This window comes from Marmota flaviventris, chromosome 7, assembly GCF_047511675.1.
Source record: "Marmota flaviventris isolate mMarFla1 chromosome 7, mMarFla1.hap1, whole genome shotgun sequence".
NCBI lineage: Eukaryota > Metazoa > Chordata > Mammalia > Rodentia > Sciuridae > Marmota > Marmota flaviventris.
Window position 1 is genome coordinate 89,606,456 of NC_092504.1, and position 17,190 is coordinate 89,623,645.

Sequence of the window (17,190 nt, forward strand, 5' to 3'; positions counted from 1 at the left end):
ATATTGCAAAAAAAAATGCAGGAAGGGGAAATAAAGACACATAATAATAGTAAAAAAATGTTAAGTAACATGGAAGTATGAATTGGAAAAAAGACAAATAAATAAATAAAAATTAAACTCTTTCGTGACTATAGTTAGTGCAGTTTAGGAACACTCCAAAGGAAAAATTAGGTGACAATAACCGCTCCTCCATTCCCCAACAATTTAAGGGCAAAGGACTTAAATTAATGATAAGCAGCTAGGATGTGCAAATCAGAATTCTCTGACATGAGTGGGAACATAACTGGTTGTGGAAAACAAAAAACAAACAAACCAAACAAAAAACCCTAAAAACTAAAAGCATTGTATCCATATAATCAACTGCACCTCTGAACCTGAATCATGGAGCTGGAACAGAGCAGAGTCCTGCAAAAAACAAAATAAAACAAAACAAACAAAAAAACCTTCTCTCTATTTCTTCAGTCCTCTCCACTGTTTTATCTCCAGCTCCCACTGTCCTAAGCGTGGGAAGAGAGCCCAGATTTCTCTGCACTGAGGGCACTAGGTCAAAGTTGCCTCCAGAAGCCTTAGGCGGAATTCCAGGCCTCCACGAATTCGGATTAGGAGAGTGTATTTACAAAGTGTTAGAAAAGTGGTGACTATTGTTATTCTTTATAACCTAGCAGACGAAGGAAACACGGGGAAGAGCGGGGAGTCCGTGTAGGGAAGAAAATTGCTGACAAAGACTGCATTATTATTAAAAGCTGGTAAGTAAACTTAAAACTGATAGCAGTGCATGTCTCTGAAAGTAAATTTCTGTTTGCGTAAGGCAGCGATCAAACAAGTTATGCTGAACCTGGTGCCCCTGTAACTTGACGCACGGCCCCGTTCCAAACTGCCTTCACCAACACTCTCCACCGAACCTTCATGGGGCCTTGCGGAAGGCTGGAATTTCAGATAGGAAGGAACTGGGGACCGGGCCAAGAACACTGAATTCGGGGAGACACAGATTGGCTGTTCCTTCACCGGCCCAGACGTAACGTAGTTCAACTACACCCGGAGGGGCGGGTGAAAACTCCCCGCGACTCCGGCGGAAGGGCCACCACCTGCCGGCGCTTTCGTCTCGGGGTGGGTGGCAGAGCGAGCGTGGTTCGCTGCCCGTGGGGCCGCTCACCTGGGCTATGCCGGCGCCCATCAGCCCGCCGCCGATGACCGTCACGTGCTTGACGATAATTTTCTTCGCCGAGGCCGAAGCGCTGGACGAAGAAGACAGGGAGCGCACGAACTGCCTGGTTACGAAAGCCATGGTGCAGGGACGACTACAGCGACGGCGAAACAAGACGAAGGATTAAGCAAGAACAGCTCGGCCTAGGCGGCGAGCGGACCTCTGGGGGCGGGCACCCCGCGGCCCGCCGCCTGCGCGCCGCGGCGCCGCCCTGACGTCAACGGAGGCGTGGACTCGCGCCTGCTCTGCCCATTGGCTCAGACGTCAGGCGCCCGCATTTGAACGTCTGGACTCTACTGGGGTTCGCTTTCAGGGGCGCTCCGCCCCGCCTGGCTCCCAAACCCAAGGCAGCACACTTGGCCAACCCTCCTATCAAATGTCTGGCGACCCGTCGGTTCCAAATCAAAGATCAGGCCCGGGGAAGGAAAGGAGAGTTGACCTTTAGTTATCTATTTCAAAGTTAGTTAATGCAGTGAGCTTGTGGTCAAAGAGCAACCTCTGGAGAGGAACTGATAAGATTAGAAAGCAAAGGAAGAGTATCTTTCTTAGCAATGGAAGACTTGATACACTCTAGGCAAATCTTCTCTTGCGAATACTTTGTAATTATTGTGCTGTAGTCATACAGAATTTCTATAAGTTTACTTACTTTTTAATGTATAAAAGAACCCACAGATTCACCATCCAAACAAAAGTCATCTGCTCCCAACTGAAAGTAAATATAGTGAATCCTTTGTGCCATTGCTTTGATCTGATCTTTATATTTAATACTGCAAAAACATGGAGGAAGCATGTTTTGAGCACCTTGTTAGGCTTGGGAGGTCACTACTGGCTGAAGAGACAGTGTTATATTCAAGTAGAATCCTTTAAGTGTTACACCGTAGCAAAATGCAAAAACCTCTGGAACTAGAAATGGGAAAGGAATATCACACAAAGAAACCTAGTAACAGGAATAATTTGGAAATTTTATAAAGAAAAGATAATTCTAGGCAGGAGAAGCAGTAAATGCAAAGGCAGACCCATACTGCAACAACAAAAGGAGATGAGGAATTAAGTGTGGTTAGAGGGGAAGCTATGATGGTAGACTGGGAGGATGAGCGTTTAAGTGGATTTTAACTATTAATCCTCATTTACAAGTTTATCTAATGAAAGGCAAAATACAACCTAAGTACAGTGTGGTCATAATGTTTTATAGGATGAAATTTGCGTGTAATGTACAACATGATGCCCAAATATGGTACGTTTTCAGATGTACAATTTCTTTTCCTCAGGAAAGAAAGAATAACACTTGTCTTAATCCATTCAGGCTGCTATAACAAAATACCATAAGTCAAAGGTCTTATAAATTGAGTCTCTTTTATTGCTAAACAATAAAAACTTCTTTCTCACAATTCTAGAGGCTGGGAAGTCCAAAGTCAAGGCACCTGTTGATCCTATGTCTGGTGAGGGCCTGCTTCCTGACTAATAGGTGGTTCCTCCTTGGTATAACCTTACAAGGTAGAAGCTGCAAGTTAGCTACATGGGGAATTCATCCCATTCATGAGGGCCTGCCCTCATGACCTCATTATCTTTGAAAGGCCCATGTCCAATTACTCTCTTATTAGTCTTCAAAGTATAAATTTGGTGGGAACACTAATATTCAGCCTGTATCACTACTGCGGTATTTTTAGTGTTTCACAAATATGAGGTCCTCTATGGTATGTGAAGGTGTGAAGTAAAGAAAGAGAGCTGTAGTGAAAATTCAGAAGTCTTGGAGCAGTCACCGGTGAGCTGTATAACCTTCTTCAACCAATTGCCCTTTCTTGGCTTTAATGTCCTTGCCTGTCAAAGAAAATGGTTGAGAAAATAACCTTTCAGATAATTTATACTGAGAGTTTTAGCCCATTTACAGTCTTCTGAAGCAAGAGGGCCACCCATGCTCTTCTTCCTGCCCAGTCCTGGTAAGATTACAATAGAATAGACAGTTACAATAGAATCATTCTTCCTTTGCTAGGACAGCAAGTTGTTTTTCAAGTGTGGTCTTGGACATTTGGAAGCTGGTAAGAATTTCTGTAGTTCTTGACTTGCACCTTCAGCTTGTTCTTGGAATTGTATTTCATCTCTCTGCAGAAAGAGTGAAGTACTGGGAATCGTAACCCTGGTCACTGAATCAACTCAGAGAAAACAAGCAATAAAGAACAGAGTAAGAGAGCTGAGGTTGTGGCTCAGAGGTAGAGCACTCATCTAGCATGCGTGAGACACTGGGTTTGAGCCTCAGCACCACATAAAAATGAAATAAAGATATTGTGTCCACCTACAGCTAAAAAAGTAAATCTTTAAAAAGCAGAGTAAGAAATGACATTTTTATTTTCATTCCATAATTCAAAAATTGTAATACTTAAAAATAGACAACAAAGAAGCATTATTTAACAACATGCATGGTAGTGGGCTCTGAGTAGATTCTTTACCTCCAACAAAGCATTGTGAAGAGCTGAGCTAACACTCCATCTCGATACTGGCAGGTGACCGGCACATAGACTGAGGGATAGGATTTATTAACAACCAGGAACATTAATGGAGGTGAGAATCATTAAGCAAGTTGTAATTGTCTTACTTATGGAAAACTATTGATTGATTTCTGACTTTTTGAGAAATAGCGAAAAATTAATGTTGACTCTCCGGTTGAACAATTTCTAGATTTCTTATGGCAGAAAACTGTGACTGCTCAGGGTGGTTCAACAGAAAAGTCCACAACACCCACGTAAAAGCTTACCTTCTTCAAAATCAATGGTGATTGACATTGTTCCTGAGGTTCTAAGGAGGCAATTGTTTGATTAAGGCATATCACTAGTTTGAAAAGGGCACAGTTGTGGATTCATAAACCCTACTGAAACATACTCTCATAATGATTTACAAAATACACAAGGCAGACTCTCTTCATAATTATTAAAATTATTTTATGAATAATTGTATCATCTTGAGCTTTTAGGGAAAAAATTGTCACAGCAACGGCAGACTTTAAACATGTACCTTGGATTTTCTTATCATGCCAGCAGTTGTCCCAATGCCAGCTGCTCTCCACCTCCATTTTCTACTTGAAAAATCTTTCTCAGGGGCTGGGGATGTGGCTCAAGCGGTAGCGCGCTCGCCTGGCATGCGTGCAGCCGGGGTTCGATCCTCAGCACCACATACAAACAAAGATGTTGTGTCTGCCGAAAACTAAAAAATATATATTAAAAAAAAATTCTCTCTCCCTCTCTCTCTCAAAAAAAAAAAAAATCTTTCTCAGTTTCAAAGAGTGATGGCATTCCCAGTTCACAAGTTAAAATTAAAGTCTAGAAAGTCTGACACATAGGTGTCTTGGAATCCAGGTGGTAAAAACACTTAAACACTCATTTGTGTTAAATACTGCCTTTGGAACAAATGAAAGTAGTGTGTAGTACAGTGGGTGCAAATCTGAATCTGAATTTTAATCATACAACATTTTCCAATATGGGCATGAAGTTGCTTGGGCTTTCTTGTTGAGGAGATGAAATGATTGTTCACATTTTCAAGCACACAGAGGGAAGCAGGTACAATTTCACCATAAGCATTAATCGCTGTGGGATTTATTGAGTGTAGAGTCACAAGATTCTCCTATTTTATAGGAAGGGAAAGTTTTCTGAATTATTGAGAATGGACAATTATTCTAACCTCATCCAGCAATTCTCCAAATGTTTGCTTGAGATTATAAGACTCCCACTGAAGAGGGCACAATGTAAATTCATTATCACCCAAAGGGAAAATGGCGTATCAGCAGGATATACCATTTTACATAAATCATACCTTTCAAACAAATCACACCTTTTGGTTTATTTTCTTAGGATTTCCACATATAAAATTTCATACTTTCAAAGCTAACCGTGTATTAGCCTTACCAACAACTATAACTAATAATAGCGGTCATCCTTTTGAGAAATTTTTATATACTACTTGCTAATTATGTTAAATGGTTTTGCATGAAGTAGCAGCCAACATATATTGAGCCCTTTCCCATGATCCCCCTTGTTCTAGGTGCTTCATGTGAATCAATTTATTAAATCCTCACAATAATCCTACATGATTTGTGCCAAGGGCACACAGTTCTTTAACACATAAGGAAACAGGCCAAGAGAGATTCAGACACTTAGCCAAGGTTACACAGCTAATTAATGACACTGGCAGAATTCAAACCCAGGATGGTCTGTTTTCAGGGCTCATGTTCTTGACCACTATGCTGTTTGCCTCTTCATAGCAACACTAAGGCTCTCCTTGTCATGTTATCCTTGCCTAAAGCTTAAAAAGGAAGGTCAGGTTTTGACTAGTAAAGTCTCTTATGAATTGTTATCACCTAATCACTGACCAGGCTTGGGTTTGAACCTCCTCTGACCTCAAAGCAACTCAGGAAGCTGAGATAGGAGAATCACAATTCCAGGAGAGCCTCAGCAACTTAATGAGGCCCGAAGCAACTGAGCAAGACCCTGTTTAAAAATAAAAATATAAAAAGGGCTGGGGATGAGGCTCAGTGGTAAAGCATCCCTGAGTTAAATCATCAGTACCAAAAATAAATAAATAAATAAATAAGCAGATGGATTTAGCTGGACATCTTTACTAATAAACCCCAGAGCTGCAAGTTTCTGGCAGTCCTTCCTGATGTTTCTGCCTGATGACTCTGTAGGAATCATGTGTTCTATAACATCCTGTTTTCCAGCTTATAGACTCAGATTTCTCAAACACAAACATTGACTTATAATTTTCTACTGGTTATCTCTCCTTGGAAACCCCTTCCATCCTTCAAATGTAACCCTATCAAAATTTATGGCTATTATTTCCCACTCCCCAAAATGCCTTCCCATGATGATCCCAACCAAGAGTGTTCTTCCCCCTTACCACTACATTCCCATCTAATTGGCCATCAAATGCCATCAATTCCACCTTAGAAATGGCTTACTGCTGGGTGCAGTGGTGCAGGGGCTCAGGAAGCTGAGGCAGAAACATCAGAAGTTCAAAGCCAGCCTCAGCAATTTGGCAAGGTCCTAAGTAACTCAGGAAGACTCTGTCTCTTAAAAAAATGTAAAAAAGGGGATAGTGCAGCTAGATTGTATTTAATAAAACTTCCCAAAACAATACAGTTTTATTAACTTTAGATCTGTTATCCATTAGATCTGTTATCCATTAGATCTCTAAACTTGTTCATACTACATATTTTGTATCCTTTGACTTATACTTCCCATTTCTTCTCTCTTTTCCTATCATGTTAACCACTGTTTCATTCTCTCTGTGTGCATTCATGCTCTTTAAAAATACTGATTTTACTTACTTATAAGTGAGACGATGAAATATTTTTCTGAGTCTGGCTTATTTCACTTTCACTTAGCATAATGTCATCTAAGTCCATTCATGTTTGACAAATGGCAAGATCTTCTTTTTTAAGACTGAATAATATTCCATTGTATATGAATACCACATTTTAAAAAATCTTGTTTCTGAAATGTCCTATCTCTTGTATGAGAACCAGCCACCAAAGGCAGAAGAGGCTGAGACACCAAAGAAAGAGACAGATCCAAAATCACACAAAGTGTAATTTACCAGGGACTTGTAGACAGCAGCACGTCTTGAACGGAAGACTCCCCATATCCCAAGGCAGGAGGAAGTAGTTTACGTGCTAAGCTAGACAAAGATGGGCCACAGCCCACCAGAATGTGCCTGGACTGTCTCAAAAACTAGTGACATGTCCAACGTCAGTTAAGAAATAGTCCAGTGGACCTGGGGTTGTAGCTCAGTGGTAGAGCCTGTGCCTAGCATGTATGAGGCACTGGGTTTGATTCTCAGCACTGCATATTAATTAATTAATTAATTGTCCATTGACAACTAAAAGAAAAAAAAAGAAACAGGATATCAATGGCCAACATCATACACTCTGTCAATTCTCTTAACAATTTTGTTTGGATTGGGATGGAAGCCAGGGTCATCTGGTGAGCCAAATGGCAATTAGGACCAACATGCCTGTAGTCATGTCAAACCTGATCTCTACAATCAATTCATCCATCAGTGGACATTTAGTTTGTTTCCATATCTTGGCTATTGTGAATAATGCTGCCGTGAACATGTGCCTGCTAGTATCTTCACAAGGTGGTGATTTCATCTCCTCTGGGTTGGTACCCAGGATAGCAGTCAGCTTGTATCTGCTGTGTAGAGGCTGCTCCCATTTCTAGAGTGCCTTCCCAGCATTTCAGCCCTACTCCACCTCCCTCTCATGTCAATGGTCACAAGTTATAAAGAGGACCATTGTGCTCTCCTCCTCTTCACAGAATGAAGACCAAACTTCTAAATCCTGGCCCAGTACTCCAAACTCATCTAGCTTGTTTTTAAATATATATATGTGTGTGTGTGTGTGTTTGTGTGTTATAGATGGACACAATACCTTCACTTTAGTTTTATGTGAGGCTGAAGATGGAACCCAGTGCCTCCCAAATGCTAGGCAAGCACTCTAACCACTGAGCAACCACCCCAGCCCCTAAACTCATCTAGTTTCTTCTGTTATTTTCCAAGTACCTTAAATTATAGCCACAAATAACCAAAGTATCCTAACTTTCTAAACTGTCTCTTATAAAGAGCCCAATTGCTAGATTTCCTATAAATGAATTAAAGGTCAATCCCAAATTAAAATGTTTTGACTACAATTCTAAGACTTTCGTTACAGCCAAGCATTTAGAGTGAAAGAAGGCTGATAGTGGCTCTTTGAATTACTTTTAAAAGTGAAAGCATTGATTTTGGAAGTAACATTGCTTTATGGGAGAAAGAAATGTTTTTGCTCATCTCATATCTATTGGACATGACACTAGGTGCTGAAAAATACAGATGTGATCAGAATGTGGTCTTTGCTCTTCAAGGGCTCATGGCATAGTAGGAGAGATAAAAATGGAACTAAGTCATGACAGTGATGTTGGCAGGTGGGAAATAGGGTGAACAGGTGGGTGGGCAAGAATGCCCTATAACATTTAAAGAATGCTCAATTTGACAGACTATGTGATAAGTGTCCCACATGTATTTTCCCATCTATTCCCATTACACTTCAAAGGTATATCATTATTCTTATCTTTATCTTGGGTCAACTGAGACTTAGAGTAGAAAATAACTTGCCTGAGGCTTCATAGGCCTCAGTAGAGAGCCATATCTTGAACTTGGTTCTATCTGTGTGCAAGCTATGATTCAGCCAGTGTGCTAAGCTAGTACATGATAGTGGAAACATTACAGTAGAAACTGGAGGATGATTAGAAGGTTTTCAGGCAAAGAAAGAGCTAAAATGGCATTCCACACGGAGAAAAAAAATGTATATCAAGATTGTAAAGGAAGAGAGGTGGGAGAGTGGCCCGGAAATAGAATAATTAAAACATGGGGGCTCTTTTGGGTCAATGAAGATGAAATTGGAAAAATAAGGAGCCAGATCAAGGTGAACCTTTTTATGATATTCACAGTCACAACTGCAATCAAGTTTTTTTTCATTTTTTTTTGATTTGGAGATAATTGCAAACTTAGAGAAAAGTTTCAAGAATAAACAGTGCAGCTGGGCACATTGCACATACCTGTAATCTCAGTGACTCAGGAGGCTGAGGCAGGAAGATCATAAGTTTGAGGCCAGACTCAGCAACTTAGCGAGGCCCTAAACAACTTAGGGAGACCCTGTTTCAAAATAGAAATGTAAACCATCTCTAGGTTAAATTCCCAGTACCAAAAAAAAAAAAAAAAAAAAAAAAAGAAAGAAAGAAAGCAAATAAACTCTTATACTCCTTATACTGACCCACCTATTATTAATATTTTACCACATTTGCTTTATCATCTGTTCTTTTTTATCTATTATCTTTATATAGACAGATATAACTTCTGTACCATTTGAGGGTACCATTAATTACCCACATCATGATCCTTTATAATATTTCAGTATGTATTTCTTAAGAATAGAGTAATTCTCCTATACAAACATAATCAACCTCAATGATTTAATACACATTTTAAACTAATCTATCATCTATACTCCAATTTATTTAGTTGACCTAGTAATGTACTTTCGAGACTTTTTTTTTCCTTCTAGTACTGAATTCAGTCTAGGTTGAGGTATTGCATTTAGTTGCCATGCCTCTCTCTTTAAAAAATAATAGCCTTACACAATGGAATATTACTAAGCCATAAAGAAAAATGAAATTATGGCATTTATGGGAAAATGAATGGAACTGGAGAATATCATGCTAAGTGAAATAAGCCAGTCCCCCCACCCCAAAACAAAGGCCAAATATTTTCTCTGATATGTGGATACTAACCCACAACAAAGAAGGTTGGGGAGGGGAAAAATAGAAGTTCATTGGATTAGACAAAAGGAAATGAAGGGAAGGGATAGGGGATGGTAATAGGAAAGACAGAAGAATGAATTGGACATAACTATGCTCATATATGAATATATGGCTAGTGAAACCACATCATATCCAATCAAAAGAATGGGATCTTAATTAGAATAAGTCATACTTCCCATATATATATTTGTCAAAATACACTCTACCGTCATGTATATCTAAAGAGAACAAATGAAAAAGTGAAAAATAACAGCTTTATTAAGATCTATTTTACATAGCATAAAACTTGGGCATTTCAATTTTACAAAATTCAATGATTTTTTCAGTAACTTTACAAAATGGTACAAACATTACTGTAAATTGTAGAGCATTTTCTGCTGAATGGTTTCTCTGACATAAGGGGGAGGTGACTCATAGTGGGGTAGGGAGGGGGAGCATGGGAGAAATAGATGAATTCTAGATAGGGAAGAGGGGTGGGAGGGAAAGGGAGGGGGCAGGGGATTAGCAAGGATGGTGGAATGTGGTGGACATCATTATCCAAAGTCTAAGTATGAAGACACAAATTGAGTGTCAACATACTTTATATACAGAGATATGAAAATTGTGATATATATGTCTAATAAGAATTGTAATGCAAAAAAAACCCAAAGTACATGTATAAAGACATGAATTGGCATGAGCATACTTTATATACAAAGATATGAAAATTGTGCACTATATATGTAATAAAAATTGTAATGCATTCTGTTGTCATGTATTTAAAAAATAAAATCAATTAAAAAAACAATAAAAAAATAAATAGATTGTAGAGCATTTTCATTACCCAAATTAGATCTTTCATGCCCATTTAAAGTGAATCTCCATTCTTATGCCCAAGTTTTATGATATGTAAAATAAATCTCAATAAGGCTATTATTTATTTTTCAGTTTTTCATTTGTTGTTTTCAAATATACATGATAGTAGAGTGTATTTTGATATATATATATATATATATACGTGGAGTATAACTTATTCTAATTAGGATCCCATTCTTTTGATTGTATATGGTGTGGAGTTTCACTAGTCATATATTCATATATGAGCATAGGAAAGTTAAATCCAATTCATTCTACTGTCTTTCCTATTCCCAAACAATCACTAATCTACTTTCCATCTCTGTAGATTGACCTTTTATAAATACTTCATATAAATGGAATCAAATAATATGTAGTGTCTCTTGGCAGAATGTTTTTTAAGTCTCATTCTTGGGATAGCATTTTTTAAATTTTTATTTATTTGTTTATGTTTAGTACTGGAAACTGAATATAAGAGCACTGAGCTACATCCTTAGTCATTTTTATTTTGAGACAAGTTTGGGCTAAATTTCCCAGGCTGGCTTTGAACTTGTGATCCTCCCACCTCAGCTTCCCCAGTTGCTGGGATTACAGGTGTACACCACCACCACACAGCTGGTAGTTTTTCCTTTTTATTACTGAATAAAATTCTATTATACCAAACTAGAACATTTTATCTAGTCATTCACCTTAGGGTGTTTGCAGTTTAGAGCTATGTGCATAAAGCTGGTACGAACATTCACATACTGGTCCTTATATAGACACGTTTTCATTGCTCTTGGCTAGATCAGAGTGGAATGGCTGGGAGGTGTGGCAGTTTCAAGTTTAACTTGATAAACCACAGAATTGTTTCCTAAGCAACCACACCATTTCATGTAACTACAAGCAGTGTATAAGGGTTCCCTTCTCTCCACATCTTCACCAACACTTATTTTCTCTTATTTATTATAAACATACTAATATGTGTGAAAAGGTACACTTAATGCATTTCCCTATTTACTAATGATGTTGACTATGTTCCCACATGCTTATTAGCTATTCATAGATTGTTTTTTTTAAAAAAAAAATTAAGTTGTAGATGGACACAGTATCTTTGTTTTATTTATTTATTTTTTTATGTGGTGCTGAGGATCGAACCCAGTGCCTCACACATGTGAGGCAAGCACTCAACCACTGAGCTACAACCCCAGCCCCCATAGCTCTTCTTTATTAAAATCTCTCTTCATATCTTTTGTCCACTCTTACTGTTTTTTAAAAAATATTTATTATTATTGTGTTTTAGTTGTAGATGGACATAATATCTTTATTTTATGTATTTATTTTTATGTGGTGCTGAGGATCAAACCCAGTGCCTCACACTTGCTAAGCAAGTGCTCTCCCACTGAACCACAAACCCAGCCCACACTCTTACTGTTTTTATTAGAAGTACGGATTCATGAATTCCTAATCTTTCCAAAGGTGTATAATTCCTTAATGTATCAAATTATTAGTATTTTTAAATTGATACATTGCATGTATTTATCATGTACAACATGATATTTTGAAGTATATACATTATGGAAGTGTTAAACTAAATAATTAACCAATATATCACCTCACAGGGTTATCATTTTTGTGGTAAGAATACAAAATTCACTCTTTTTGCAGTTTTCAAAAATATAACATATTGTCATTAACCATAGTTACCTTACTGTACATTATGCATTTAATTATTTTGGTATTCAAAAGGAGCCAGAATTGACTAGTAAGAACTACCCACAATGGTTCCTTGAGATATTTCCCCATCATGTTCTCAAGCAGTTCCTAAATTTTTGGCATTATAGACTCACCTGATGCCCACTCTGCCTTAGCTCCAAAGCCAGTCATTTTGTTGAGGAGCTCTGGTTCCTTTTAGTGGGAATGGTATCAGAACCAAGATCTGGGTAGACTTCTACTTTAAAGAGATTATACTGGCTGCTACTTCAAGAGTGTGTTAGTTCTCTGTTGCTGTGTGACATATTACCACAAAGCTTAGGCTGAAAACTTAACTCATTGAGTTCCTAGGTGAATTAATCTGAGATGGCTTTAACTGGGTGGTCTTGCTAATGGTTCTTCATGAAGTTGTAACCAAAGTGTTATCTAAGGTGATAGTCTAAAGCCTTGACTGTGATGGTGGAATAGTGAAACTAGAGAGATGGGAGTTATCATCTCCCCAAATCTTTGATAGAGAAATAAACTTTGCTCCAAAGAGGTCAAAAGGTGAGTTACTAGCAGGGGTCAGGCTTGGGTCTGGGGGTACCATACTCCTAGTCCTGTGCTCACCATCCCACTATGTCCCGCTTTCCACTGGTCTCCATAGGCCTGAGGTGGCAACTCTCACCAAAGGCCTGAGTTGTGGGCCCTTGGGAATTCGTCTACAATTTACCTTTGTATACCTGGTCAGATGTTCTTGAAAAGAGCAAGGTTTTATTGTTTTCCTTATACTTACATTTTTTTAAAAAATATATATATATTTTTTAGTTTCTTTTCAGCAAAAGAAACAATCCATGAGGTGAAACAGAGAGCCTACATCCTAGGAGCAAATTTTACCCCTCACACATCAGAAGAGCACTAATCTCTAGGGTATACAAAGAACTAAAAAAGCTAAACACCAAAAAAAAAAAAAAACACAAATAACCCAATCAACAAATGGGTTAAGGACTTGAATAGACACTTCTCAGAAGAGGATATACAATCAATCAATAAATATATGAAAAAATGCTCATCATCTCTAGCAATCAGAGAAACGCGAATCAAAACCACTCTAAGATATCATCTCTGTCTAGTCAGAATGGCAGCTATTTGCATACAAACAACAATAAGTGTTGAAGAGGATGTGGGGAAAATGGTACACTCATACTTTGCTGGTAGGACTACAAATTGGTGCAGCCAATTTGGAAAGCAGTATGGAGATTCCTTGGAAAACTGGGTATGGAACCACCATTTGATCCAGCTATTCCTCTCCTCGGACTATACCCAAAGGACTTAAAAACAGCATACTGCAGGGACACAGCCACATCAATGTTTATAGCAGCACAATTCACAATAGCTAAATTGAAGAGCCAACCTAGATGTTCTTCAGTGGATGAATGGATAAAAAAAAATGTGGCATATATACACAATGGAATTTTACTCAGCATTAAAAAAGAACAAAACCATGGCACTTGCAGGTAAATGGATGGCCTTGGAGAAGATAATGCTAAGTGAAGCCAGCCAATCCCCCAAAAACAAATATGGAATGTTTTCTCTGATATAAGGAGGATGACTCATAGTGGGGTGGGGAGGGAGAACATAGGAGAAATAGATGAATTCTAGATAGGGAAGAGAGGTGGGAGGGAAAGGGAGTGGGCAGGGGGTTAGCAAGGATGGTGGAATGTGATGGACATCATTATAAAAAGTACATGTATGAAGACTTGAATTGGTGTCAACATACTTTATATACAGAGATACAAAAATCGCAGTATATACGTGTATTAAGAATTGTAATGCAAAAAAAAAAAAAAAAAGAATAGAATTACCTTAGATTGGGTAGAGGGAAGTGAAAGGAGGGGAAGACAGGGGATGTGGGGATAAGAAAGATAGTAGAATGAAACAGTCATTATTATTTTATATATGTACATGACTGTATGATCAATGTGATTCTACAATATGTATACTCAGAAAAGTGAGACATTATATCTCATCTATGTATGATATATCATAGTACATAAGCGCATTCTACTGTCATGTATATCTAATTAAAACAAATAAAAAAATTTAAAAAAAAGTTTTAGTTGTCAATGGCCTTTATGTTATTTATTTATATGCAGTGCTGAGAATCAAACCCAGTGCCTCACATATGCTAGGCAAGTGCTCTGCCACTGAGCCACAGCCCCAGACCCCTTATAATTACATTTTTTATTAACATAGCAGAAAAAATAGACACTTTACATAACTAAACGGTATTAATCCCAGGCTCCTGGAGAAAATTCTTCAACTTCCAGTGTAACTTTTGCATCTGAGTCTTGGTAAACTTTCTTCTTCCACAAGGGGGCAGCAGAAGGCTTTTCAGTAAATTTACAGCGTGCATAAAATCTAATGCTAGTAGCATTTTTTACTACTTTTTTTTTTTTTTTTTTTTTTGCAGCTTGGTGCAGGTGAATTGAACTCAGGGCCCCATGCAAGCTAGGGAAACATTCTTCCACTGAACTACATCCTCAGCCCTGCACTTCTTATTTTTAAAGAAACTTTCTCAGGCTTATTGAAAGAACTACAGGCATAGATTTTCACTTAGAAAAAAAATTTTCATCTTAAAAGATTTTAAAGGTGTTTGGTACATACTATCAATTAAACATATTTCTTGAATGACTAGTGATTAGCTTAACATTTAAAAATATTTAAAAATAATACATTGTGGGCTGGGTCTGGGGCTCAGTGGTAGCACATTTGCCTGACATTGCTGAGGCACTAGGTTCCATTCTCAGTACCACATATAAATAAATAAAATAAAGGTCTATCAACAACTAAAAAAAAAATTAGAAAATAATAATACATTGTAACTTAGATGACTGAAACAATAGGAAGTTGAAACCTTACCTTTAATTACTCTAAGACTTTGAAATTTGGCATCTTGCTTTTAATTTTCTTTGACCACATAGTGCAATTAGACCAGGGTCAGAATGTGTAGTTTTTAGATGTAGAGCCAAGATCCTGTGAGTTGCTCTTTTAACTTTGGTCTCTCCATTTCTTCAAATATGAAGACCATCCTTAAATTCCCTTTTAGTAATTAAATAATCTAATTAAATAATTAGATTTTAGACTAAATAAGTTTTTAAATAAAAATTAAAGAATTTAATTTTTGTTTAAAAACTTAAATTAAAAAAAGTAACTATTGGTAAGTGAGAATTAAAGAATTAATTAAATTAATTTTAATTAAAGAATCCTAGTCTATCATCATTTTAGACTAAATAAGTTTTTAAATAAAAATGCTCCGTATGCCCTTTTAAGAGCCATTGAGGCTTTCGGTTTGCAGGTGAATTCTAAAGTATCCTGAACCAAACAGGCCCTGTGCTATCAGTACCCCGAACCATACTGGAAATATAAAGTATTCTGCCACAGCATCTGGCAGAATAATTTTTTAGTTACAGAAAGATTGCAAAAATGGTTCATAGAATTGAGTTAACCCGTTTTTTTAAACTGGCTTCTACTAATTTTGACATCTTATAGAATCATGGCTCATCTGTCAAAACTAAGAAATTAATATTTGTGGGCTGGGGTTGTAGCTCAGTGGTAGAGCGCTCGTGTGAGGCCCTGGGTTCAATCCTTCGCACCACATAAAAATAAATAAATAAAATATTTATTTTATTGGTATTGTGTCCAACTACAACTAAAAAATAAATATTTTTTAAAAGAAATTAATATTTGTATAATACTATTAAGTAAATTACAGACTTCATTTGGATTCATCAGTTTTTTCATTAATGTCAGTATTCTACTTCAGGATCCAATCTAAGCTATTCCTCTATATTTAGGAATAAATACTTTGATTCATATTCTTAGATTTTCTCTAGACGTGTAGTTCCACTCCATATTGAATTAGCAATATAGTAAGGCTTCTCACTTACCAATAGTTATTATTTTCCTTTCCAAAAATATCTTTAGAATTTGATGGTTAAAACTGGTATCTCACTGTATTACTTGAATTTTGATGAGTTTGAAATTATTTCATATTATTGGACATTTGAATAAAAAGTTTTTGGTTTTTGCCTATTTTTAAAATCAGTAGTAGAACTCCTATAATATGTGTAAAGTGCTTGTAAGTCAGTGCTATAATAGATATAAGCATTCTATATATTAAGAATAATAAACTTTTGTAAAGGCTGTAGAATATTTTCATGATTTGAGGTAGTTTTGAAAATAAAGAAACTTTCAATTTTTTGTGTCACCAAATTTATTGTTTTAGTTTTGTGATATTCTATGACCTTTTACAGAGTTAGGTTTTGCTATTTTAAAATTTCTCCTTTAAATCAACACATAAAATCAACACATAAAATTCGTGCACATTTTTAGGGCACATAATTCAATACATGTGTACAATGTGCAGTGATCAAATCAGGGTAATGAGCATTCCTATCTCTATTATTTCTTTATATTTGGGGCCTTCAAACTCCTTGAGCTTTTTATAAAATATATAATAGGTTGTTTTAAACTATAGTCATCCTACTGTATAGTAGAACATTAGAACTATTCCTCCTCTCTAATGTATTTTGGTACCCATTAGTCAACCTCCCTCTATCTCCCCTTCTCCCAGACCACAGTAATCTTTATTTTACTCTTATCTTCATTGAGGTCAACTTTTTCAGATTTCATACAGGAGACAGAACATGAGGTAATTCTGTGTCTGGCTCATTTTGTTTAATAGAGTGTCTTCTAGTTCCATCCATTTTGGTGCTCGTGACAGGATTTCATTCTTTTTTTTAAGGCTGAATGATATTGCATTATGTATACATACCACGTTTTCTTTATCCATTTATCTATTGGCAAGCATCTAGCTGATGCTAGAGTGAACAGTGTTACCATAAATGGTAATCCAGGTATCCCTTTGATATACTCATTTCATTTCCTTTGTATACATACCCAGAAGTAGGTCAGCGGAAGCATATGGTAATTCTATTTTTAGTTTCTGGAGGAATCTCCATGTTGTTCCCTATTAATGGCTGTACTAAATTTACCTTCCCACCAGAAGTGTAAAAGAATTCTGTGTTCTCTGCACCCTTGCCAGCATTTGGTTTTGATAACTCTTCTGGCTGGGGT

At 37.2% G+C, this 17,190-nt stretch overlaps 1 protein-coding gene across 1 annotated transcript in view; it reads right to left on the reverse strand.

Moving 5' to 3' along the window:
• The window catches only part of Hadh (hydroxyacyl-CoA dehydrogenase), a 44,661-nt gene extending 43,279 nt beyond the window's left edge, over nt 1-1,382 (reverse strand). Inside the window, exon 1 of the mRNA XM_027935403.2 lies at nt 1,154-1,382. Coding sequence (XP_027791204.2) covers nt 1,154-1,285 — 132 coding nt within the window. The 5' untranslated portion in view covers nt 1,286-1,382. The remainder of the gene's footprint in view (nt 1-1,153) is intronic.
• Between the last annotated feature and the right edge of the window lie 15,808 nt (nt 1,383-17,190).